The 26,199-nt window shown below is 43.2% G+C and overlaps 1 protein-coding gene across 2 annotated transcripts in view; it reads right to left on the bottom strand.

Moving 5' to 3' along the window:
- The window catches only part of SORCS2 (sortilin related VPS10 domain containing receptor 2), a 1,283,650-nt gene that overhangs the window by 59,616 nt on the left and 1,197,835 nt on the right, over nt 1–26,199 (bottom strand). For both annotated transcript variants that reach the window (XM_077477839.1, XM_077477840.1), the window contains exons 20-22: nt 14,224–14,357; nt 9,209–9,332; nt 5,065–5,177 (exon numbers count right to left, since the gene is read on the bottom strand). In XM_077477839.1, coding sequence (XP_077333965.1) covers nt 5,065–5,177; nt 9,209–9,332; nt 14,224–14,357 — 371 coding nt within the window. The remainder of the gene's footprint in view (nt 1–5,064; nt 5,178–9,208; nt 9,333–14,223; nt 14,358–26,199) is intronic.

Raw genomic sequence — 26,199 nt, 5'->3', positions numbered from 1 at the left:
TAGCCCTTGTGCACACGGTCAGACATTCCGACGGAAAATGTCCGATCGGACCGTGTTGTCGGATAATCTGACTGTGTGTGGGCTCCATCGGACTGTTTCCATCAGAATATCCGACTGACAAAGTTTTAGAGCTGGGCTATAAAACTTTCCGACAACATGATCCGATCGGACTTTGTCTGATTGTGTGTAGAGAATTCCAATCGGACAAAGGGCCACACATGCTCAGATCAAATTCCTAGACCAAAGCTATTGGCTGCTAGCCTGAACGTAGTCCCGTCATAATGAAATAACGTCATCACGTTACGTACGACCGTATTTTCCGACAACTTTGTCCAACCGTGTGTATGCAACCCCAGTTTCGGACAAAATCCGTCGGACAAAATCCGACGGATTTTGTTGTCGGAATGTCCGACCGTGAGTACAAGGGCTAAGAGCTGTGAAAATATAGACTCCCGCCAGGGGGGATTCTGGCCTGCTCAGTAGATTGCTTTAAGAAAGGCCTGGATACTTTCCTGAATGTACATAATATAACTGGGTACTAACATTTATAGGTAAAGTTGATCCAGGGAAAATCCTCTTGGGGGATCAGGAAGGAATTGTTTTCCCCTGCTGTAGCAAATTGGAGCCTGCTCTGCTGTTTTTTTTTGCCTTCCTCTGGATCAACTGTGGGTATAAAATTGGGTATATTGGATTGTACGATATTTTTTATTTTATTTATTTATTGTTTTTAAGGTTGAACCGGGTGGACTTGTGTCTTTTTTCAACCTGATTAACTATGTAACTAAGTAGCACAGACTTAAACCACATTAAAAATCGGTGGAATGACTTGAAGACTGCAGTCCACAAACAGTCACCATCAAATTTAACTGAACTTGAGCAGTTCTGAAAACGATGAGTGGACAAATATTGCAAAAGTTAGCAGAGACATATCCCAACTAGGGTTGGGCAATGGTTCACCCCGAGGGATAAAGTGATAATTCTCCCACTCTACAAGACTCTGGTCCGGCCGCACCTGGAGTATTCTGTCCAGTTCTGGGCATCCGTCCTCAGGAAGGATGTACTGGAAATGGAGCAAGTACAAAGAAGGGCAACAAGGTAATAAAGGATCTGGGAAATATTAGTTATGAGGAAAGGTTGTGAGCACTGAACTTATTCTCTCTGGCGAAGAGACGATTGAGAGGGGATATGATTTAAATTTATAAATACCATACTGGTGACCCCACAATAGGGATAAAACTTTTTCACGGAAGGGAGTTTAACCAGACACGTTGCCACTCACTAAAATTAGAAGAAAAGAGGTTTAACCTTAAACTACGTAGAGGGTTCTTTACTGTAAGAGCGGCAAGAATGTGGAATTCCCTTCAACAGGCGGTGGTCTCTGCGTGGAGCATCGATAGTTTCAAAAAACGATTAGATAAGCACCTAAACGACCGCAACATACAGGGATATACAATGAAATACTGAAGCCTCATACATGTTATCAGTTTTTCTGCTGAGTTTTTCCCTTAGCCCTTGTACACACGGTCAGAGATTCCGACAACCAAATCCGTCGGATCTTGTCCGAAACTGTTGCATACACACGGTCGGACAAAGTTGTCAGAAAATCCGATCTTTCAGAATGTGATGACATAATTTGGTTACGATGGGACTACGTTCAGGCTAGTAGCCAACAGCTTTGATGTAGGAATTTGATCTGAGCATGCGTGGCACTTTGTCCGATCAGAATTCTCTACACATGATCGGAGTATGTCCGATCGGAGCATTTTGTCGGAAAATATTTCCGGCAAGTTGGAAAATTTGGTCCGACGGATATTCCGACGGAAACAGTCCGATGCAGACCACACACAGTCGGAATATCCGACAAAACGCTCTGATCGGACACATTCCGTCGGAATCTCCAACCGTGTGTACAAGGGCTTAGAATTAACAAAACCATATAATATGAGATCAAACCTTAGGAGTTTCAATTTGTATGCTGACATATAATCACACACATAGGATGAACTTGTGTCTTTTTTCAGCCTCACCTACTATGTAACTATGTAACTATGCAAGGAGGTGATCCTTTATTCAACTCAGTGATTCTGTTTTTTATTTATTATAAAAAAAATTCTGACATGTTGGTGCTATATCTTTCACTTGGGTGTTAATATGTTGCACTAGTAAATACAGTTGGATAAAACAAAAACTGTGTCTGTATTCATTACAGGCTGCAAAGCAACACAATGGTATTATTTTAAAGTGGGGTGATTCTTTTCTATACCCACAGTATGTTAAACTATACGACCATTAGGAGAGGTTTAAACCCTTATAAGGAAGGTACCAACTGCCTTTATAAAATTTTAATTGTCATGATACCAAAAGTGGGGCTTTTTAGGTACTCATTACACACCAATATTGTATATAATATTGAATACGTTTATACATTTTTCTTAAAAGCAAAGTGTGTGATATGAAAAAAAACAAAAAAAAAACATTCATATTCATCTAGGTAGATGCAGCTCTCCAGAGCCTGGAACACCTGAATGACATCAGCTAACAGTGGGCTGTAGCCCGCTGTCAGCTGAATACAGGTCACAGGAGTGTAGAACTAAATGCACGTTTGTTGTCCCCAGGAGAAGGATTGCCAAATGAGCTTTGGTCCTGCTTCTCCTTTAAAACAACATGATACTCAAAACAGGTACAAATTTGTTGATCACATAACATAGTTATATATATCTAGTTCAACCAATAAAAAAACAAAACAAGAAAACCCCCCATACATTTGTTGCATTCTCTACTTCTATTATTTTCCATCCTCCATTCAACTTAGATAGTGGGCATATTACACAAATATCCCCACATTTGTCATGTCAACAGTGGAGGAAAAACTAGACATGTGCACACTGAAATATTTCGTTTCGGAATTTCGTTTTTCCCGAAAAAATTATTTATTTAGTTACTACCGAAATTAGTTTTTATTTATTTTGTTTAGTTAAAAAATGCATTCGAATCTGTCATTGAAGGCTAAGGCCGCGTACACACGGGCGGATTGTCTGCCCAACTTAGTCCGCTGAACCGTGTTTCAGTGGACAAGCCGCTCGTGTGTGGGCTTCAGCGGACTTTTTCAGCGGACAGTCTGACGGACTTTGTCTTTCGGAATTTCCGTAATTTTGTCCGCTGAAACTTGGTTTTGTCCGTCCAAACTTGGTTTCAGCGGACAGTCCGCTCGTGTGTAGGCAAGTTGGACGGACTAAGTATGGCGCATGCTCAGAAAGGATTTACACGGCCGAAGGTTGCATTGCAGTGTATTGGACGTCGTTTTTCTAGTCCCGTCGTACGTGCTGTACATGTCATCGCGCAAGCTTTCAGCGGACTGTCTGTTCATCGTGTGTGGTCAAGTCCGTTCATTCAAAATTTGGACGGACTGTCTGTCGGATTGTCTGACGAACTTAGTTGGGCAGACAATCCGCCCGTGTGTACGCGGCCTTATGGTGTCTGTTGAATGTTCTAAGAAGATTCAATGGGGGAGCTAAACTGTACAACGCCACAATCGTACATTTCCGGTCTAATTTTCCGCCTACAAGCTATAGTAGAATCCTAATGTTATATGGCACTACTAATAATTATATTTCTTAATTATTATCACTAGTCAACCAACATTAGAATTCTTCTATAGCCTATGGCCGGAGCATTTGACCATAAATGTCCACTCGAGGCGACTGCTTCGTCGAATCTTCATGTCGAATTTTTTCTCTCTATGTCGAATACTCTTGGACTAATAGAGACAGGTTAGGCACATTCGACCTTTTTTGCTATTGTGTCTATAATGTTGAATATTTTCTCTCTACGTCAAATTTTTTCTCTCTATGTAGAATAATCTTGAACTAATAGAGCTTAGGTTAGGCACATTCGACCACAGGTTCAATGGACACAGATTGATATTGTCAGTGTCATGTCGAATCTCCTATCTATAGCGAACTGTTGTCACAATGAAAATGAAGCATTTGTTTATGTTGGATCTTTCGGTTTTCGGATTCTGCACATTCGTTATTGTTTGTTAAAACAATAACGAAAATACCTGAAATTCAGACAAAAATGCATTCGGATGAAAACGAATGCACATGTCTAGGAAAAAATAGCAAGTTCTTTCTTTTTGTTTCATGGGTTGCATATGCCACTTCCTCAGGAGACTCTCAGGGAATGTTTCTATGAACAGATAAACAGGAGTTACAGAACTATATAGGATATAATAAATGGAGGAGGGAAAACAAAGGTAGGAGATTCAACGAATGCATGTTATGTGATCAACACATTTAAAGTGGAAGTAAACCCATCGATTTAAACAGTTTCAAAAAACGGCATGCCGGGAATGCTAACTGCACATTGGCTCTGCTCTCAACCAAACTGTCAAACCACCCAATGGCTGGTGTCATAACGGATCACATGTGCAGCACCGTGGCAGCTGAAGATTAAACAGAGGCAAAGATGGCAGCTTCTGTGGATGAAAACAATAGGGGAGTTTACTTCCACTTTAAACCAGGCTTACTATTTTTAAGTTTCACATTGTTTTATGGAAAATTAATAAACATATTAAATTTCATATACAATATTGGTGTGTGATTGATACCTAAAAATTCCAACTTTTGGTATCATGACCCATGAGCATGCAAGTCTTTGTTGCTAGTTGCTAACAGCTGTAGTTATGGTAAAAAGACTAGTACACTGCTGTAGCCGAGGCTTTTTCTGATGGAAATTTCTATGGTTTGCATGGCCTAAAAGACCTCCGGTCATGACGGGATTAAGGGATGTATTTTTGTGAGTAAACAGATGTTCTGAATCAGTGTCAATTTGAATTAGTTTTTTTCGTTATTATCTTATGCAGTTCTCACTGTATGGATCCAGAATGACCAGCCGCACAAACTAAAACAGGTCACCTTGTATTATAACTTTGCAGTCTTTGAACTTAAAGTTCAGATTTATGGATAGATGCTGCCAAAACTGGTCAGCTCATTAGATGTTGGAAAGCAAGTATAAAGTATTTTGGAACAGAATTCAGATTTTCTCATCCTTATCCTTGAATACCTTTGCAAGGAGCCGAGTTACTACTTGTCCAATGTCTTCTCTCCACTCGGGGATGTTGGGATTGTACATATCCAGATGTTTGCTGAACATGAGTGGAAGAACTTGGAATTCATCTGAAAAACAGCATGATGTACAGCTAAGCAGCCAAGCACTATACATTCTTTGTCAGACTTGACTTTAAGCAACAATAGCATAAAACAACAGGACTTTAATGGAAAACCGAAAACCCCACCTTCAAACCATATTCTCATATATACTATACAGTATATATATATATATATATATATATATATATATATATATATATATATATATATATGTATATATATATACACATATATATATATATATTTTTTCATATATGTTCATTGCAAAGATCACTTAGTCTTTTCTCACAAGTGCATGTCACTTGTTATGTTGCCTTGTCGTGTAAGAAATCTTCTAATTGACATCAGGGCACACAAATAATGCTCATACCCCGACCATTCAGAGTAAGGCCGCGTACACACGCGCGGACTGTTCGCCCAACCTTGTCCGCTGAACAGTGTTTGGGCGGACAGTCCGCTCGTGTGTGGGGCTTCAGCGGACAGTTTCAGCGGACAGTTGGACGAACAAGGTCTTACGGAAATTCCGAAAAACTGTCCGCTGAAACAAGGTTTCAGCGGACTGTTCGCTCGTGTGTAGGCTTGTTCGGCCAACTAAGTCTCGCGCATGCTCAGAAAGGATTTTCACGCCGAAAGCTATAATGCAGTGTATAGGACGTCGTATTTTTCGTCCCGTCGTACGTGCCGTTCACGTCATCGCGCACGGTTTCAGCAAACTGTTCGTCCGTCGTGTGTGGCCATGTCCGTCCATGCTAAGTTTGAGCGGACTGTTTGCCGAAACTGTTGGACGGACAAAGTTGGGCGAACAGTCCGCGCGTGTGTACGCGGCCTTAAGCTGGCCAGACACCTATAGATTATCTGCAGATTTTCTATGGTTAGATGGAAAAAGTACAACAGATTTCTCCATGTTCGCTAAACTGTGTGGATGGAGGAATCTCCCACTTTTTTCATCTAACCATAGAAAATCTGCAGATAATCTATAGGTGTATGGCCAGCTTAAGGCAACAGGTTTGCTTTAAACCTGCCATCCCTGGCACATACTTACCATTTCTTCTCTCCTCCACCACTCCATTCGACACTGGAAACCATGGGATATATATGCTTAGATATTAGCTTCTTGAAATGCTCTATACTCCAACATTTAAGACTGGGAGCATTTCAGGTGGGTTGCATACCAACGTACTGACGAGGAACATGCTGACAGAGAACAGATCTGAGTGAGCAGAGACACAATTTTCTCAGTCTGCTTTGTCTTTTTACTGTCCATTCAGCAGACTGGGCAGTATGTATCGCCATAACCGGGCACCTGGGGCATATGCCCTGCATTTCTCTGGCCTTTTTTATGGCCTGTACCCCTGAGCACTTTACTTTGCTTAAAAAGGTGTAGGAACTCCTAACCACTGCACTCAAATGTTGACCACTCTGTATGCTGGCAGTCCAGTGCTCAGAAGTGCACAGTACTCCACAGCATAGGAGGAAGTCAAGTAATGTAAAGTACAGTATACAGAATGTACAGTATACAGCCAATTGTAAAAAGTGAAGTGTTCAGAATTTTATAATGCATAGTGCAGTAAATGGGAGGTAGTGGTCAGAAGTATGTACTGTATGACAAGGCAAACAGAATAGGACATCGGTATTATGTACCGTTCAGTGTAAATTACATACACCTGACCACTATACTATGTATGTAGTGATGTATAAACCAGGGGTCCCCAAACTTTCCTTCAGACTTTAGGAGGGCCGTACTAGGGTCAGTGGGAGTAGAAAATGTCCTGATGTCAGGGGCGGACTGACAACTCATGGGGCCCCCGGGCAATAGGAGATTATGGGGCCCCCGTGCAATCAGAGATTATGGGGCCACACAGTATACAATCACACAGTATACACATACATGTACACACAGTATACAAAAAACATGTTTCTGTTGGCTGAGAAGGTACTGGAGAGGTGGTGCAGCTATAATCTCAGGATTTTTTGACCGAAAGGATGTCGGTAAGGGACATTACAGAGAAAGATGTAAAAAAAAAACAGATTTTTACATATTGTCCCCGGTTTTACTGAGGCCGGAAACCCTGATGGGGCCCCCTAGTGACCCGGGGCCCTGGGGCAGTGCCTGAGTGCCGAATGGTCAGTCCACCCCTGCCTGGCGTCCTGTTGATGTAAACAATGCTTTCGTGAGAAGAATAGTGCCCCATTGTACGTATCAGCTGAAAGGAATTGTGCCCCATTACTGGTGTCTGTGATAGGAATTGTGCCCTTTCGTTGGTGTCAGTGGGAGGAACAGTACCCCATTGTTGGTATCATTTGTAAGGAATTATGCCCCATCATTGGTGTCTGTCCGAGAAATAGTGCCTCATTGTTGGTGTCAATGGGACAAATAGTGTCCCATCATATGTGTCAATGGAAGGAATTCTGCCACATTGTTGGTGTCAGTGGATGGAATAGTGTCCCAATGGTCAGATAAAGGCAAGTAAAGGGCCACATCCGGCCCACGGTCTGCAGTTTGGAGACCACTGGTATAAACCGCTTCCTGCTGTATGTTACATACTTACAAGGCAGAACAGTGGTGTAGTGGTTAGCACTTTCATCTAGCAGCACTAGGGTCACTGGTTCAAATCCCAACCATGACACCACCTGCCTGGAGTTTGCATGTTCTCCCTGTGCCTGTGTGAGTTTCCTCCAGTTTCCTTCCACGCTCCAAAGACATGCTGGTAGGTTAATTAGATCCTATCTAAAAATTGGTCAAATATGTGTTTGTATGTGTGTCTAGACCCTATGGAGTAAAGGACTGTGCCATACTGCAGCAAAAAGTGGCCTGAGGCAATTCAGTTCACATAGGTAGGTAGCGCTATACAAGTCACTCATTCATTCACAATATGGCTATTGCATTCTGTATGCTGGAATGTACATTGCATACTCCTGACCACTGCACCGTATATGTTAGAATGCAGATGGCATCCTCCTGAGCAATACACTTTGTACATTATATACTCTTGACCTGCACTATATTACAATTAAATACTCCTGACCAAAGTGTTCATTGTCTCAACAGTTGCTGGCTGAAAAGTAGTGCCTGACTAGTTTAACAATGTTCCTTTAAGGCACAGTAGGCTCAGAAAACGTGTTAGCTCTATGTATGGATTTTGCATGCAGAAAAGGATATGACATGAACACATTTTTAGTGTTGGTCTCTCACTAGTGGCACAATAATTAAAGCATATTTCATTGGTATAAGGACTGTGCCATAAGTGTTTTGTAAATACAGCAAGTAGGCTGAGGTTCTATTGAACTATGTCCCTTTAAACTCCTCCCATTGCGTAGTGTATGCTACAACATTGATCTCTCTGGGCTGGTTGTACCCAAGTCGATAGATAAATAGACTTGGGTACAATCAACCTGTCCATACTTGGATTACATTTCATCCAGTTCAGTAGGGACCAGCTGAGATTCAATCCATGTATGGGCACGCTGATTGTACCCAAGTCTATTTGTCTATTGACTTGGGTACAACCAGTCTATCAGTTTTTCAACACACAATTAGCAGTAATGATTTTGTTCTGCTGGCCGATAAGGCTCCCCGCATCACACCCCCCATCTGCCGGCAGAAAACACTAGCGCTGTGGCAGGGATTACCCCATCAACCATTGATGGGGGGAAATCATATCATCTCTGGCCTGCTTAAGGATTGAGGTGGGTAAAGGACGCTATATCCCTTCTATAGTCTTCTACTGTAATAAAGTGGTATAATTTTGCCTGGCTGTTCTGTGCGACAGGGTTGTGTAAAAAAACAGAAACATGAATACTTTAACAAATGAAAAAAAAATCTCTTTTTATGTACTTCACCTGTTTATTTAGCTCAGGAGCTCAGCTTTACCCGTAATGTGGTTATGCAGGTAAAGCACCTACCTGAAGGTGCGTGATTGTTTTGCTTGCCATGAAATCAAACAACAGTTACTGTGCTCATTTCCAACAAATGTTAGTAACATTTCTCTTATCTCTGTATGTAATTGCAGCTGTAATAAAATGAATTTCTGTCTTACCAAACACGCGGACAACTTTGGAGTCTTGCAGCATGGAGTTCAGGTAGAGAACCTGCACTGTCACCCTGAACTCTCCAGCATCTGCAAACCTGGTCACAAGGTAACTGTCCAGTGTCAGGAAAGGCTGCAAAACAATAAAACAACGAGACGTCACTAGCACTCTCCTGCAATCATATACAATTTTGTATTAGGACAATCAGTTAAGCCAATGTTACGGAGTCATGTAAGATCTCTTCCTCAAGGTGACATAGTGAGGCTGCAAAACAAGAGACAACACGAGATGTGACAAAGCATTGTGCTGCTTCCTAGGGCCAAACTTCTGCACACAAATAAACTGAAGACAATAGACTATATAAGGCTGAGTTTACCTTAACATTCATTACCACTTTTCCTACCACAGATCACTGATACCATATCTGAACTAAATTAAGCATACCTCCCAACTTTTTGAAATGGGAACGAGGGACACCTATAAGAAAAGGTAGGTAGGCATAGGATACACCCCCTTTCACGCCCCTTAAAGGAGAATTAAACAAAATAAACCCACAAGTGCTCTTTTTTTTACCACTACTATTCCTTTTATATTGGCTTTTGAAATTTGCAAATGCAACAATTTAGAAATTGCATGAAAGGTTTAGCACTGGGAAACACTTTTTGAAAGCTAAAATGTGCATTTTATATACAACTATATAGATCAGACCCAAATGAGGGACAAATGAGGAGGAAAGAGGGACAGAGGGACATTGCTCCAAATCAGGGACAGTCCCTCGAAATCAGTTGGGAGCTATGATTAAGCAACATCAATATCTATTCTTTAACCTGACAATAATACTCTGAAAAATGTGACTACTTTTTTTTACATTGCTTTTAAGGACATATACAGTAAAGCTTTTCATTTTAGTTTACTTTTAGTCTTTTTTTTTTACTCATTACATTGCACTGTGAAAGCTGCAGTTACCTAGCTTTGGGTTTTACTAAGACTTTCTCTGTACAAAGCTCATTAACAACTGGAAGTAGCAGTTTTGTTTATAAACAAACCTCATGTGGACTATTATCTTGGTGTTTAAGTGATTACATGATTGGGTCCACATTGATTGGTTGACCCACAAAATCAGTTTTTAATGGGCCCCATCATGATGCCCCATCCTGGAAATACATAAATTAACGTCCTCTGCTTTGAGAGCCAGCAGCCGACAGCTCAGTGGCTGCTGGCTTTCAATCATGACTGTTATTGACAGCTCAAGTCCTCACTGACAATTGGGAACCAATCAGAGTGGTTCTCGATCATGAAGCTGTGACAGAACAGTGACCACCATAACAGCCATGACATAGTGATCAAATGCAAGCTGAAAGTTCCAATAAATAAAAAAAAATACAACCTTCAGCCTGAAGAAGAACCCTGCCACCTATTTATTAAAGTAACTGCCAGATACAGTTGCATTATTATAAAAAATTGCAGGTTAATTTAAACCTTATTTCCTTTTTTTTTCATATACCAAAGCCACTTACCAAATGTATTTACTAGGTCTGAGTACCTAGGCATCGATGACCTTGATCACAAAAGAGTTAACTTTTTCCCAGCTTTGGGCACCATACTTTAGTACATTAATCTACAGTCTGTGGCCAGTAAAGGGCTAAAGGAGAGGTGACATTAAAAAAAAGCCAATAAAATTCTTTCCCATCAGCCTCTGCATCAACCATGACAGCAATTATTATAAATGGATAATTAATATAACTGCATGCCTCAAATTACAATAAAAATCAGTTTTCACTACAGACCCATTTTTAGCCAGTGCAAGGCTTATTCCCTTGGCACAGGATTTGCACATGTGGGTAACAACTACAGAACAAGGACAGTCCTCATCCTCAGCTCAGCTATCAGACTCTTTTACTAAGAGGCCTCCTGTTGGCTTCACTTTCCTAAAAGGGCCCAGGGCAAATGTTCTTATTCCCTTTTAATTAAATTAGTCTTACATTTCATTATTAAATCCAAGAACAGGTGGGCAGTTCCTGGGGCAACAAGGTAACATGAAGCGTGAAAATACAACATTATTATTATTATTATACACGATTTATATAGCGCCAGTTTACGCAGCACTTTACAATACACTTTAAGTGTATACAGACCCCTGTAGAAATTTGTAGGTAAACCAAGCAACAGAGCTGAAGTGGAGGAGCTGGAGCAGAGAGAATTACCAAGTCTCAATTTAACTTTAAAACAGGTTCTTGATCGATGAATAATCCAATTCCATAAACACACCCAAAAAATAATACATCACATTTTCCCCTAGGTCACACCTATGCATTTTTTATTGCTTTTTGCAGTTTTCAGAAATACACTACAATCCATTTAGCATGATTTCCTGTGGTACAAGTTCACATCTATGCGTTTTGCAACCGGTGCGTTTTGGAAAGGGTCTGATACTTTTTCCCCGCGATTTGCGGGTAATAGGCTTCAATGGAACCGCACCAGAAATGCAAGTGTTGTGTTTGTGATGCGATGCAAATTTTGATATGTTTTGCATTTTGCGGTTTTTATTTTAACACTGTATATAGCTGGTTGCTAAGCAGGGGGCCCGGGAAGACAGCCGTCTTGTCCTTAACAACTGATGAGTCATCAGCTGTCAGCAGGGTTCACATGATGTCACAAGGGCGGGCTCTCCAGGCAACATTGATGGATGGCCACGCCCCAGGCCTATATAAGAAGTGGCAGACGGTGGGAACATCACAACAGAGAAAGACAGCTTCATGACAAGACCAGCTTTTTTTTGTTTTTTTGGCGTGTGACTGGCAGCAATGAAGAAGATGGCGGTAAGGAAAAAGACAACACTGGGAGATGATGGCTCGGGGGGAAGACAGCACTGGGGAGAGATGGCAGCGTGAGAAACAGCGGCCAGAGAAGACAGCTCAGAGCTATTGTATTAATAAAGGACTTGTCAAAAACTTTTTTTTTTTTTACATTTCACTGCTTTTTCACATGGGAAGGTGGAGGGATCTGGGGGCCCCCTTCTTAAAGGGGGGCTTCCAGATTCCGATATGCCCCCTGCCCACAGACCCTAACAACCACCAGCCAGGGTTGTCGAGAAGAGGCCCTTGTCCTCATCAGCACTCACCTCCCCCTTGTTGAGGGCATGCTGCCTGGTATGGTAAAGGAGGGGGCAGGGGGGAGCTTGCTAGTCCCCTCCCTTTCCTGACCTGCTGGGCAGCATGCTCAGATAAGGGTCTGGTATGGATTTTGGGGGGGACCCCACGCCATTTCTTTAAAGAATTTTGGTGGGGGGGGTCCCTTCTGAATCCATACTAGACCCTTTTGCAGCAAAGTCAGACCAAAGTAGTGCAGGGACTACTTTTGAAGTCGCACATATATTAATGATACTCATTAGAAATCATGGGGTACGACTTGTCATGCCACTTTGCAGTCCCACACGCAGGACAAGTTGCACAAGTGGAAACGGAGCCTAAATAAGTTAATTTTCATCTGACCAGGAACAAAGAAAGGGTGCCATTTCTGTTGGTATAACACTTTTTGTAAACACATTAAGATCATTTTATGCTCACCTGATGTCAAATACTTTGGGTTCTGTCATTTTAAGTTTGTTATATAATATTGTAATTAATTATTTTATTTTCACACTCTGTAGTGATCTTGTTTTGTACAGCATGGACAACTGTTATAAATAAACAATTAAAAAAGAGACCATTGCTGGCAGACATATGTAGACTGACATTTTTATTCTTCTTCTAAAAATGCTAGTTGCCCGTCTGCTTCCAGCTTCAAATTCAAAGGCCTGTAACAAGTATGCAGCAAGAAACAGATGGCCCATGATGTCAGCCCACACATTTCTCTTATGCTTTAGAATAAAACTGTAGGCTATAGACATTGAAATGTTTACACATTTTTAATGAGCTGTTAATAAGCTTTAAGCTGGGTTCACACATGCGGCTGTGGTTTGCATTCCGGAGTCCGGTGCGTTTCTGTTCACTAGTTCAGGTGCAATTCAGGTGCAAATTTATGCCTGAATCGGCACCTAAACTGGACCAAAAGGGCACAGGACCCTGTTCAAAACCGCACAACGGCTGCCCCGGACATGTGTGAACCGACTCCATTGAGAGCCAGTCACATTCACATGTTAAAAGATAGTTAAAACTGCATCTAATTTGCATATATGTGAACCCAGCCTTAAAAGAGATATATGCTTTTTTTTCTCTTTAGATTCATACTTATCTAGGTGTATCCGATGCTGCAACTGTCCCCCGGTGCCTCTAACACTGAGAAGCGAGCCATTAAATACCGCGGATCGCTCAGCTCTCAGTTTGCTCTCTGCCTTCTTCTTGTCACCTGCTTTGTGTTTGCATAAGGCCCCTTTCAAACAGGCACTTTTCATTTCATCTCATCTTGGACTGACCCCCTCTTGAATCGGATCAGAATGGAAATTTATGTCACATAAATGAAATTCACATACATTCCATTTTCTCCTTCATCTTGTGATGGAGGCAAAATAGACCCATGTATTGACTATGTGTGTCCGCCTATATCCACCCACATTTGATCCAGTCTACAAATGCAGACTTGGATGCAAACTTATTGCATTCTGTTGGAAGAACCTGAATATGTCCATATGTAAGTGGATGTACACTGATCCACATCTGCTCACATCCAGCTGCCCATAGGGATACACTGCAATCTGTTCTTGAGCTATCCAATCAGGGAACCAAAACTGACAGAATACCCATGTAAAAGTAGTCCAAAAGGGCTGGCAGGCTGCCAGCTTACTTCTGGTTGCGGGAGTGAGTAAAGGGAGCTGAGCTACGGAGAGAAGGTAAAAGAAGAGCTAAGAAGCCTCTACAAAACATGAGGATTAATTATTCCCCAGTGTCTACAGCTACAGAGGTCAGTGAGAGCTTGATTTCAAGTCTACTTACTGCTTGTTAAGAATATAAAAAATGTGAATGTCCATAGCCTGTATATACTTCTGCTTTCATTTATGTCAACGAAGTAACATAGAAGGCTTCACCTGTAGGTTATCTCCAATCCACCAGTAATAGACAGAGAGGTTTGCGTTGTTTGGCTGGATCACGGCTGACAAATTCACTGCTTGGTTTTTGCCGGCCACTGGCACTACTTCGAGATGAACGGCTTGGAGAGGAGCTGCAAAACAATTAACACAGTTTATTTTTTCACAAATACTTCCCACAGCATGGCATAATTCGAACATTCTCTTGTTAAAGGAAAGCTGTCTAGAAAAAGCGAAAAATCAATTCCACTGGCTGTGACTTGCATTTAAATGGGTCAGAGAACACAACTCCAATGCGGTTTTAGAAAAACAACCCCCTCTCTGAAAAAAAGAATATTCGTGTCTTTGTCATCTCCTGTGAAAGTCAATTTTTGAACCTGTTTTAGAAAGATTTCCCCTTCTTGGAATGTTATAGACAGGCGGCCCAAGACAAAGGAAATCGAATAGCTAGGCTAAGATTCACACATTTTCACCATAGGATTTCATTAGAAAAATGTTTGAACCTTAAGTGAAAGTTGTGTGAACATTGAGTAGCACCATTAAAAGGCAGACCTCTAAATGTTTGGTTTTCAAAATACTGTTACAGCAAAGAAATCCAACACTGGCAATGTTGGCAATCAATTGGCAACTGTGTCATTTGCATTTTTGTGGCCATAGTCCTGAAATGATCTATATATACTGTATGTGTATTTTTCCTATGATGAAATGTCATAATCTTTTTCTTTCCTGAAGGCTTACATAATAAACACAATAAAACAATGAATAATGGGCTGTCCCACTGTAATCAAACTGCCTTGAGTCTAGTATATGCTACCTTTCCCCATTTCCAGGAAACTTCTTATTTTTACCAGCCAGGCCACTAAGATTAAGACTAGAGGACAACCTTTCTGTAGAAGAAAAGTATAACTCAAAGCAAAACATTTTTGGAGTTTTGGATAGAGTGGAGAGGGATTAGAACACCTGTCCATGTTTATTGCTGTCTGTGCCCTTATTAACTGTTTTCTGCTGTCATATGACGTCACAGACTTTGAGCGGTGATATCTGAATGAGGCCTGAAGCTACATTCCTCATTCAGATATCTTCTTTTAGAGCCCTGCACCATACAGACGATCATAGCAGCTGATCAGCCATTTGATCATCGCCTCTCGCCACTCTCCGGTGCTTCTATCGAGCCGGAGAAGGGATCCTCTGGTGCGGATGCTGACGATAGAGATTTCTGGTGGGCCAGATGGTCCCCGGAGTCTCTAGGGCAGTGATGGTGAACCTTGGCACCCCAGATGTTTTGAAACTACATTTCCCATGATGCTCATGCACTCTGCAGTGTAGTTAAGCATCATAGAAATGTAGTTTCAAAACATCTGGTGTGCGAAGGTTCGCCAACACTGCTCTAGGGTCTTTCGGAGGCCGGGCGCAATGTTATGATGTCACGCCTGGCCTCTGCATTTAAAAAAATGCCACCGCCTTGGCTGGAAAGCTGAGATCTTTTTTTTTTTTTTATTTCAGGCTTCCCAGCCTAAAGGTGAGATCTGGGAAATTATTGACCCCAGATCTCACTGTAAAAAGGATCTGTAATGCCATATTCCTATTATAAGGGGTGTTTACATTACTTGTAATAGGAATAAAAGTGATTAAAGAAAATGTAAAAAGAAAGCATCAAACTAGAAAAATTAAAGTAAAAATGAACAATAATTATTTTTAAAGTGCCCCTATCCCCGCGTGCTCACTCGCAGAAGAGAACGCATACGTAACATATAAACGACCTGAAGAAGTCATGTGGATGAGACGTGTTCTTAAAGTTTCCAAATTGTTCCAATGGGGGAGCTTTACTAAAACTGAAACACTCATAATCTAGTGTAGCTGTGCATGACAGCCAAGCAGCTGCTAACTTCAGCTTGTTTAATTAGGCTTTGGCAATAAAACCTAGAAGCTGATTGGTTTCTATGCAGAGCTGCACCAGATTTTTCATGCTCCAGTCTTCGTAAATCCTCCGTCCCCCCCCCCCCCATGTCTAATGCTCTAGTTGGTGCAATCATGCACAAAAAGGTGATAAACTAACAGTACTCAATATAAAAATGTCAGCACTAGAGATACATCTACATATCCCTGTTGTTAAAACCCGACTACAACTTCCTTTTTTTAATTAAAGTGGGGTAGTTTCAGAACCTCGGTTGGATTTTATTGCTGTCAATGTCCATACTGGGACAATCTCTCTCATCATTGCCTCCGTGTTCACTGTGGCAGGAAACACTTGAACATATGTAACATCCTCCTAGTTAGATACTAGGTTAGGAAAATTTAGTTCTGACCCCACTGTATTCAGTGGAGCTGCATTTCATTGCTAGGCACATTTAGTTGTGGCACACTGTAATCAGTGTAGTTGTGTTTGATTGATCTGCCCTGTTTTGTATTTCAGTGGCTGCGGTATTAACTGTTTCCTCCTTTCTACTTGAAGGCTTTGGGAGATATTGAACTGGAAGAGTCTAATCGGTGGTTTCAAATTTATGTATCCCTGGCCAATCTCTAGGGAGTTTGCACAGAGGGTTGCTGAGAGAAAGCATTAATACTTTGAGACTTGGAGCAGCCCGGTCTTTTTCCCCAAGGAGGAAATCAGAGCCTATGGGGGCTGTTTGCCCCCTAGGCAAGTCTGCCATGTGCCTGTGGCTTATTGAGGCCTCAGCTGGACTAGCTGGAGGCCTATTCTACTGACCATTTTCTGAAGCTGACTGAGGACTGTCGTCTGAGGATCTAGTCTGGTACCACTGGAAGAAAGCATCTGGAAGATATCGGAAGGAGGCAACCAAGGGCATTAGTGAGTACAGACTGGTGTGAGAGATCCTAGGCTGTGCTGCTGCAATCCCTGTTATACTAGAGAAGTAATGGTGAACCTTTGCACCCCAGATGTTTTGGAACTATATTTCCCATGATGCACCACTACACTGCAGAGTGCATGAGCATCATGGGAAATGTAGTTACAAAACATCTGGAGTGCCAAGATTCGCCATCACTGTGCTAGAGTCAGAGCGCTTAAATGGACATTGTGTATGGTGTCCTGAAGAGCTCAGTCTATTTCATTCTTAGTGAAAGGACTTTGTTCAGATGTCCAAGGGGAACCTAAATCTTGTTGCTTCTACAAAGTGCAGTCCATCATTTATTTGTGCAAGGACTTGACTTACAATTCTAAAGGAGAGAGAGTTTAGTGTCCTCAAATTGATACTAAAGCCGCGTACACACGAGCGGACTTTTCAACGTCCAAAGTCCGACGGACTGAGTCCGTCAGACTATTCGATCGTGTGTGGGCTGCAACGGACTTTTGACTCGCCAAAGTCCGAAGGACTTTAGAATATGGAACATGCTTCAAATTTTCCCGTCGGAACTCCGCCGGACCCGGGTCCCTTCGAAAACTCCGCTCGTGTGTGTGCTATTCCGACGGACTAAAACCGACGCTAGGGCAGCTATTGGCTACTGGCTATGAACTTCCGTATTCGAATCCAGTCGTACGTTATCACGTTCGAATCCGTCGGAGTTTAGTGTGATTGTGTGTGGCCAAGTCCGCTCCGCCGAAAAGTCCGTCAGAACTCCGTCGGAACTCCGGCAGAACTCCGACGGAACTCCTTCGGAAGTCTGTCGGACATAAGTCCTCTCGTGTGTACGGGGCTTAAGGGTTACTGGAGTATGATACAATTTAAAAATACCTATCCAAGTTCAAGTTTGCATTAAAGAATCAAAAAAGCAAACCCCTAGACTGGTTATTGAGTTAACGAGTCTGAAGAGTGATCAGAATTGTGTGCCAGGCTGGGGGGCAATTACTGGGAAAAGGACCCTGGGCATCTAGTTAGCAGCTCCTTTGGGGGTAGCACTACACATATAAACCTGTAGGTAAATCAATGTGAATGTCAATATTTTATAGTTCTGTGTCCCTGTTGGACAGAATCCACTCATTTTGTGTGTGGTCACAGGGACAGAACCAGCAATAAAAGACTAATATAGGTTCTATCCTCTCAACATTCTCTTTAAAATTAAAAAAAAAGTTTTGGCTGAAAATGGCATTTAAATAAAAGCTAAAGGGATGTCTGCTAAATTTAGGTAGACTTTTTTATTCTAATTCTGTTATACTATTATCTACCTCTCTCATAACTGAATTATTCTTAAGTTGCTCACTTAATTAGTCATTGCAATCACTGCATGAAGTCTGGAGATTATCTTATATTAGACTTTAGCTTCAGGTCTGTAATTGCATAGTTTGTGCAAGAAATAATTACATGATAAGTGTTCTCCTTTTTAAGTGGCCAGAGTCTTTATCCCGCAGAGCTAATGATATGATTAATATCTTGGCAACAGGTGATTGATAGCAATTCTAGATTATTGATGAACTCCATCTATGTTGGAATGGTGGCACACCCTTAGTAGGTCAGGTTAGGTTCCTTGCGAATTTGTAAGGTTATACACTCCATATGGAAACACTATTGCGCAAATGAAAATAGTTTTCAAAGGCAGGGTGACATCACTGGCTAACGTTCATAGTTTGTGCATAACATCTTGAATCATTTAAGTCAACAAACTGTACTTGTGTAATGAAACAACTCAGAGAAAACTGTATAACAGTGGGAGAGGATGAGATAGCTGATCACACTGAATAACTCAAAGTTGCATTAAATGTAAGATTTGTTAATCCAAAAACGGACTTAGCCATGGGCAAGGTGGTCTTAATGGGGTTTCCATATGCAACAAGAAAACAATTCCTCAGACTGGTCCATTTAGTCCATTATAAAAAAATACACTATATAATGCCAAAGGGTAATTCTTCTTGTATTCTTTGATAGCATTGTATCTTTTTTAGAATTCCTCTTTCGTCACTTTGCAAAACTAGCCTAAATATAGTAGAAAAGACCTGTAGTAATTATCTGAGGTGGTGAGCAATCGGTGCACTGGCTTGTAGTGTCTTCCTATGACCCAAGCAAACATGTAGATAAAAGAAAGCTGGCAGCTCGATCTTCCGCAATGAATACATTTATTAATCCAGGTGTAGTACAAAATAATGCAGGGTTTACGCGTTTCAACATGTAGCCTTAATCATAGCCATAGCTATGACTGTGATTAAGGCTACACACCAAATTGTGTAAGGCCTGCATTATTTTGTACCACACCTGGATTAATAAATGTACTCACTTTGGAAGATGGAGCTGCCATCTTTCTTTCATCTACTATATTATACAATTAAGCAAGGCTAGATGTTCTGCATTGCAAATGCAACATTGGACATGCGTACAAGCATATATAAAATCAATGTATAATAACCACTTGCCGGCCGTGTCACGCAGATATACTGGGGCACAATGGCTTTCCTGGGTGAAATCCCTTTTTTCGGCCACCATAGGGCGCGCACACCCGCTGTACGGCAGGGGACCCGATGCGCCTGATCACCGGCCAATGCGCTATCATGTGCACGAAGGCCAGCACGGACATTTGTGTGTGTAAACACACAAATCCCTGTGCTGTCAGAGGAGAGGAGCCATTTTGTTTGTTGCTACTAAGTAGGAAAAACGATATGGCTCCTATCTAAGTCAATCCTATCACCATACAGTTAGGTTACAGTTAGTTAACACAGTGAGGGAACACACAATTAACCCCTTGATCGCCCCCTAGTGTAAACCCCTTCCCTGCTAGTGACATTTACACAGTAATCAGAACATTTTTATAGCACTGATCACTGTTTAGATGCCAGTGGTCTCAAAAGAGTGTCAAAAGTCTCCGATCTGTCCGTCACAATGTCGCAGTACACTAAAAATCGCAGCTCACAGCCATTACTAGTAAAAAAATAAATAAAAATGCCATAAAAATGCCATAAATCTTTCCCATAGATTGCAGATGCTATAACTTTTGCACAAACCAATCAATATACGCTTATTGCGATTTCTTTTGCCAGATATTTTTGGGGATGTTTATTATAGCAAAAAGTAAAAAATATTGTTTTGTTTTTTTAATTGTTGCTCCTTTTTTGTTTATAGCGCAAAAAATAAAAACCACAGAGGTGATCAAATACCACCAAAAGAAAGCTCTATTTGTGGGGAAAAAAGGGCATACATTTTGTTTGGGTGCAGCGCCAAATTGTCAGTTAAAGCAACGCAGTGCCAAATTGTAAAAAGTGCTCTGGTCAGGAAAGGGGTAAAACCTTCCGGGGCTGAATCGGTTAAAGCCGAACTCCAGGAACTATTTGTGTTGCTTATTTACATTAGTCCAACTTAGTAAGCATGCACATCTCATACCTGATAGTCTGCTGCAAGAGCTGAAAAACACTGTAGTAGTCAGTACTAGTACAGTGATAGCCGCATTTTTTATGGTTCTGCTTGGGTTCTGTGGCATCCCTCTTCACACTGACTGCAGCAGCGCTGCTTGCTCAGCACTGATACAACTCAGAAGACACCCCTGTATATTTTCAATGAATATGATGATTGGACAAGGTGGAGAATAGGGGAGGTGATGTCATAATCGCCACCTCAGCCAATAAGAGAACAAAAAACAAAACAAAACATGGCATTCTGTGAATGGAGGCATTTCCAAGCAAGCCGCTCCTTGTGGTTAGTCTGCAGAAGGGAAGACACTGGCATAGAACCCAAGCAGATTGCGGCTATCATTACAGTAGCTCTGACTACTATAGTGATTTTCAATATCACCAGCGCCCCATCACAGATGAGATATGCATACATTGTGCAAAGCTGGACTAATCTAAGCATGCAATACAAATAATTACTGGAGTTCAGCTTTAAATTAATGCATCAACTGGGTGAAACAGTGAATGCATATGCAGTGCCTTAAAAAAGTATTCACACCCCTTGACATTTTCCACATTTTGTCATGTTACAACCAAAAACATGAATATATTTTATTGGCATTTTAGTGCATTTGTATTCAGCCCCCTTTACTCTGATACCCCTAAAATCCAGTGGAACCAATTGCCTTCAGAAGTCACCTAATTAGTAAATAGAGTCCACCTGTGTGTAATTTAATCTCATTATATATACAGATGTTCTGTGAAGCCCTCAGCAGTTTGTTAGAGAACCTTAGTGAACAAATAGCATCATGAAGGCCAAGGAACACACCAGGCAGGTCAGAGATAACGTTGTGGAGAAGTTTAAAACAGGGTTAGGGTATAAAAACAAAATATTCCAAGCTTTGGACATCTCACGGAGCACTGTTCAATCCATCATCCGAAAATGGAAAAAGTATGGCACTGCAACTGCAAACCTACCAAGACATGGTCATCCACCTAAACTGACAGGCCAGACAAGCAGAGCATTATTCAGAGAAGCAGCCAAGAGGCCCATGGTAACTCTGGAGGAGCTGTAGAGATCCACAGCTCAGGTGGGAGAATCTGTCCACAGGACAAATATTAGTCGTGCACTCCACAAATCTGACCTTTATGGAAGAGGGGCAAGAAGAAAGCCACTGTTGAAAGAAAGTCTTTAGAAGTCCCGTTTTCCATTTTCCCGGGGGACACAGCAAACATATGGAAGAAAATGCTCTGGTCAGATGAGATCAAAATTTAACTTTTTGGCCTGAAAGTGATTAAAAAAAATAACAAACATGTCATACTTACCTCATCTGTGCAAGGGTTTTGCACAGAGCAGCCCTGATCCTCCTTTTCTGGTGATCCCTGGTAGTGCTCCTGGCTCTTCCTCTTCATCGAGTGCCCCCATGGAGAGCCGCATTCCATGGGGGCACTCGTGCGGGCACGCTCCTGACTCCTGCTGCTGCATCCATTGACACAGCCGGCAGAATTCGGCCCCACCCTTGATTCCTGTGTCACTGTGCCAATGGCTCCTGCTGCTATCAATATATCCAATGAGGACCCAAGGCAGTGGCTGGAGCTGCTGGGCTTGTGCTTGTTGCTGGAATGATTGGGTTCAGGTAAGAAAATGGGGGGCTCTGGGGGGCAGCTGCAGCACAGAAGGTTTTTCACCTTAATGCATAGAATGCATTTAGGTGAAAAAACACAAGACTTTAAAAATTCCTTTAAAGCAAAACGCTATGTGTGGCAGAAAACTAACACTGTACATCCCCCTGAACACACCATCCTCACCGTGAAACATGCTGGTGGCAGCATCATGTTATGAGGATGCTTTTCTTCAGTAGGGACAGGAAACTGGTCAGAGTTGATGGGAAGATGGATGGAGCCAAATACAGGGCAGTCTTGAAGGGAACCTGTTGGAGTCTGCAAAAGACTTGAGACTGGGATGGAGGTTCACCTTCCAGCAGGACAACGACCATCAACATACAGCCAGAGCTACAATGGAATGGTTTAGATCAAAGCATATTCATGGGTTAGAATGGCCCAGTCAAAGTCCAGACCTAAATCCAATTGAGGATCTGTGGCAAAACTTTGATGAAGTGAACATGCTTGAGGGCCGAGCATTTTGCCTGACATTTTTTAAACCATTAACATTTGGTCTAAGCGTGTTAGTTGAACCACTAATACACTGCCCAACAAGAATTCTCTTGCCTTTGTTGGTGTGTGTGGTGAAGAGATGAGTTTGGGCGTGTTATTTGGATATACCGGACTTATCAGCTTATAACACGCACCTTCACTTAAAAAAGGAAGTTTCAGGAAAAAATCTTAAATTTTAAATAAAGAACTGTGAAGCAAAATAAGGGTCAGTGCCCATCAATGCAGCCTAATCAGTAGTGATGGACGAACTTCCGACGGGACGTTTCGCGAACGCGAAACGCGAACGGACACAAACGTTCGCGAAAACGACCGTTCGCCGCGGGCTCCATTGACTTCAATGGGAGGCGAATTTCGCAAACCTTTAGGTCGAATTTGCGGCCACGGGGTAATTATTAGGGGGTAGCACGTAGTCCCACCACCTGGACAATAGCATAATACATGTATGAGGTGAATTTGGGATCGATAACTACAAGCATTTTTTTTTTATTTGGGAAATTGTTCTGACAATTCAGGACTATGGAGCTAATGAAGGCAATGGAGGAGAGGGAAGGTCAGGGACCAGGGTAGGCAAACAAGAGGGTGCAGGAGATACAGAGCACTGACAGCAGCACCGTAATACAGAGCACTGACATCAGCACCGTGACATACAGCGCTGACAGCAGCTCCGTGACATACAGCGCTGACAGCAGCTCCGTGACATACAGCGCTGACAGCAGCTCCGTGACATACAGCGCTGACAGCAGCTCCGTGACATACAGCGCTGACAGCAGCTCCGTGACATACAGCGCTGACAGCAGCACCGTGACATACAGCGCTGACAGCAGCTCCGTGACATACAGCGCTGACAGCAGCTCCGTGACATACAGCGCTGACAGCAGCTCCGTGACATACAGCACTGACAGCAGCTCCGTGACATACAGCGCTGACAGCAGCTCCGTGACATACAGCGCTGACAGCAGCACCGTGACATACAGCGCTGACAGCAGCTCCGTGACATACAGCGCTGACAGCAGCTCCGTGACATACAGCGCTGACAGCAGCTCCGTGACATACAGCGCTGACAGCAGCTCCGTGACATACAGCGCTGACAGCAGCTCCGTGACATACAGCGCTGACAGCAGCTCCGTGACATACAGCGCTGACAGCAGCTCCGTGACATACAGCGCTGACAGCAGCTCCGTGACATACAGCGCTGACAGCAGCTCCGTGACATACAGCGCTGACAGCAGCTCCGTGACATACAGCGCTGACAGCAGCACCGTAAGCAGCCCCAGGAGGAAGTCAGCACAGCACAGGGATGGTGTGATCCCCTCATAATAAGAACCCCCAGGAGGAAGTCAGCACAGCACAGGGATGGTGGGAGCCCCTCATAATAAGAACACCCAGGAGGAAGTCAGCACAGCACAGGGATGGTGGGAACCCCTCATAATAAGCAGCCCCAGTAGAAATATGACACCGCTCAACCTCTTCAAAGAGGAGGGTAGGGGCATATAGTACGGTGTGCTTTTTTGGGTCAGGGAAGTGAGCCAAATGAATTAAGAAGGTCTGTGTGCTTGATTCCAAAAATTGTTTATAGACATATACATGGTCTACTGATCACATGTGTTGAATTCCTCCGAGATCCATGCCTCATTCATTTTTAGAAATGTGAGGTAGTTAACACTGTGGTGAGCTAGGCGAGTACGCTTATCGGTCACAATCCCCCCTGCTGCGCTGAACGTCCTTTCGGACAGGACACTGGATGAGGGGCAAGCCAACAGTTCGATTGCAAATTGGGCAAGCTCTGGCCAGAGGTCAAGCCTGCCCACCCAGTAGTCTAGGGGTTCATCACTCCTCAGAGCGTCCACATCGGCCGTTAACCCAATGTAGTCGGACACCTGACGGTCTAGGCGTTCCCTGATGCTGGATCCGGATGACACCTGTCGATGGGTCGGCTGAAAGAATGACCTCATATCCGAAGTCACCAACACATCTTCAAACCGGCCTCTTCTTGCAGGCGCTGTTGGATTGGTACCCGCAAATCCTTCTCTGGGAGTGGGAATTGCTCCTCTGCCAGCGCACGCAAAAGCAGAATGCAGCATTTCTCGAAGCAAGGCCTGGAAGTGCTGCATTCTGACAGCCCTCTGCGACGGCGGTAACATTTCCGCCATTTTGTGTTTGTACCGGGGGTCTAAGTACGTTGCCACCCAGTACTGGTCCTTGACCCTCATGCTTTTTATACGGGGGTCCCTATTAAAACACTGGAGCATGAAGGCCCCCATTTGCACTAAAGTGGAAGCGGTGTGGTGGCCTGGCTCCTGCTCATCATCCAGGATAATGTCGTCCTCTTCATTCTCCTCTCCCCATCCTCGCACAACAGGGATCCCAGAAAGGTTTAAAGCATGCTCTTCTTGCTCCTGCTCATCCGCCCCGGCACCATCCTCCTCTGACTCCTCATCAGACTCCTGTTGTTGACTTGTCTCAGATAGAGTAGCCCCCCCTGGGAATTCATCCAGCATTGCGACTTCCTCATCTTCCCGCTCCTGCTCCTCCACAGCCTGATCAATGACACGACGCAATGCACGCTCCAGAAAGAAGGCATAAGGTACCATGTCACTGATGGCGCCATGGCTGCGACTGACCAGTTTGGTGATCTCCTCAAATGGCCGCAGAAGTCTGCATGTGTCGCGCATGAGCAGCCACTGGCGCGGTGAAAAAAAACCCAGCTCCCCAGAACCGTTTCTTTCGCAGAGTTCATACAGGTAGACGTTAACTGCACGTTTCTGCTGGAGCAGCCTATCAAGCATATAGAAGGTTGAGTTCCATCGCGTCGGGCAATCGCAAATAAGACGTCTGACCGGCAGATGGTGTCGCCGCTGAATGTCAGCAAGGCGAGCCATGGCCGTGTAAGATCTTCTGAAATGGGCCGAGATTTTCCTTGCCTGCCGCAAGATGTCCTGGACCCCAGGGTATTTGACAAGGAATCGCTGCACGACCAAGTTTAAGACGTGTGCCATGCACGGCACGTGCGTGATTTTGCCCTGTTTCAATGCGCTAAGCAGATTGGCACCGTTGTCACACACCACTTTACCAACTGTCAAATTGAGCGGTGTTAGCCACTCATCTGCCTGTGAACGCAAAGCTGAAAGGAGTGCCGGGCCAGTGTGGCTCTTTGCTTCCAGGCACAACAGACGCAGCACGGCATGGCAACGTCTCACCTGGCATGTGGAATAGGTTCTGGGGAGCTTGGGCGGTGCAGTGGAAGAGACGCTAGCAGCGGAAAAGGAGGAGGCAGCTGAGGAGGAGAGGGAGGAGGATGGAGTAGGAGGAGGAGAAGAAGAGTCAGGCCTGCATGCAATCCGTGGCGGTAAAACCAAATCTACACGGGTGCCACGGGTTACATGCTTGACGGCCGTCAGAAGGTTCACCCAGTGGGCAGTAAAACTGATATACCTTCCCTGCCCGTGTTTGCTAGACCACGTGTCTGTGGTCAGATGTATCTTGGCACCGACACTGTGTGCCAGAGATACATTCACTTGCCGCTGAACATGGCC

Source organism: Lithobates pipiens, unplaced genomic scaffold (assembly GCF_037356315.1).
Source record: "Lithobates pipiens isolate NorthernLeopardFrog02 unplaced genomic scaffold, aLitPip1_a1.2 Scaffold_13, whole genome shotgun sequence".
Lineage (NCBI taxonomy): Eukaryota > Metazoa > Chordata > Amphibia > Anura > Ranidae > Lithobates > Lithobates pipiens.
Note: the sequence above shows the minus strand (reverse complement) of the source record. Positions and strands in the feature narration are given on the sequence as shown.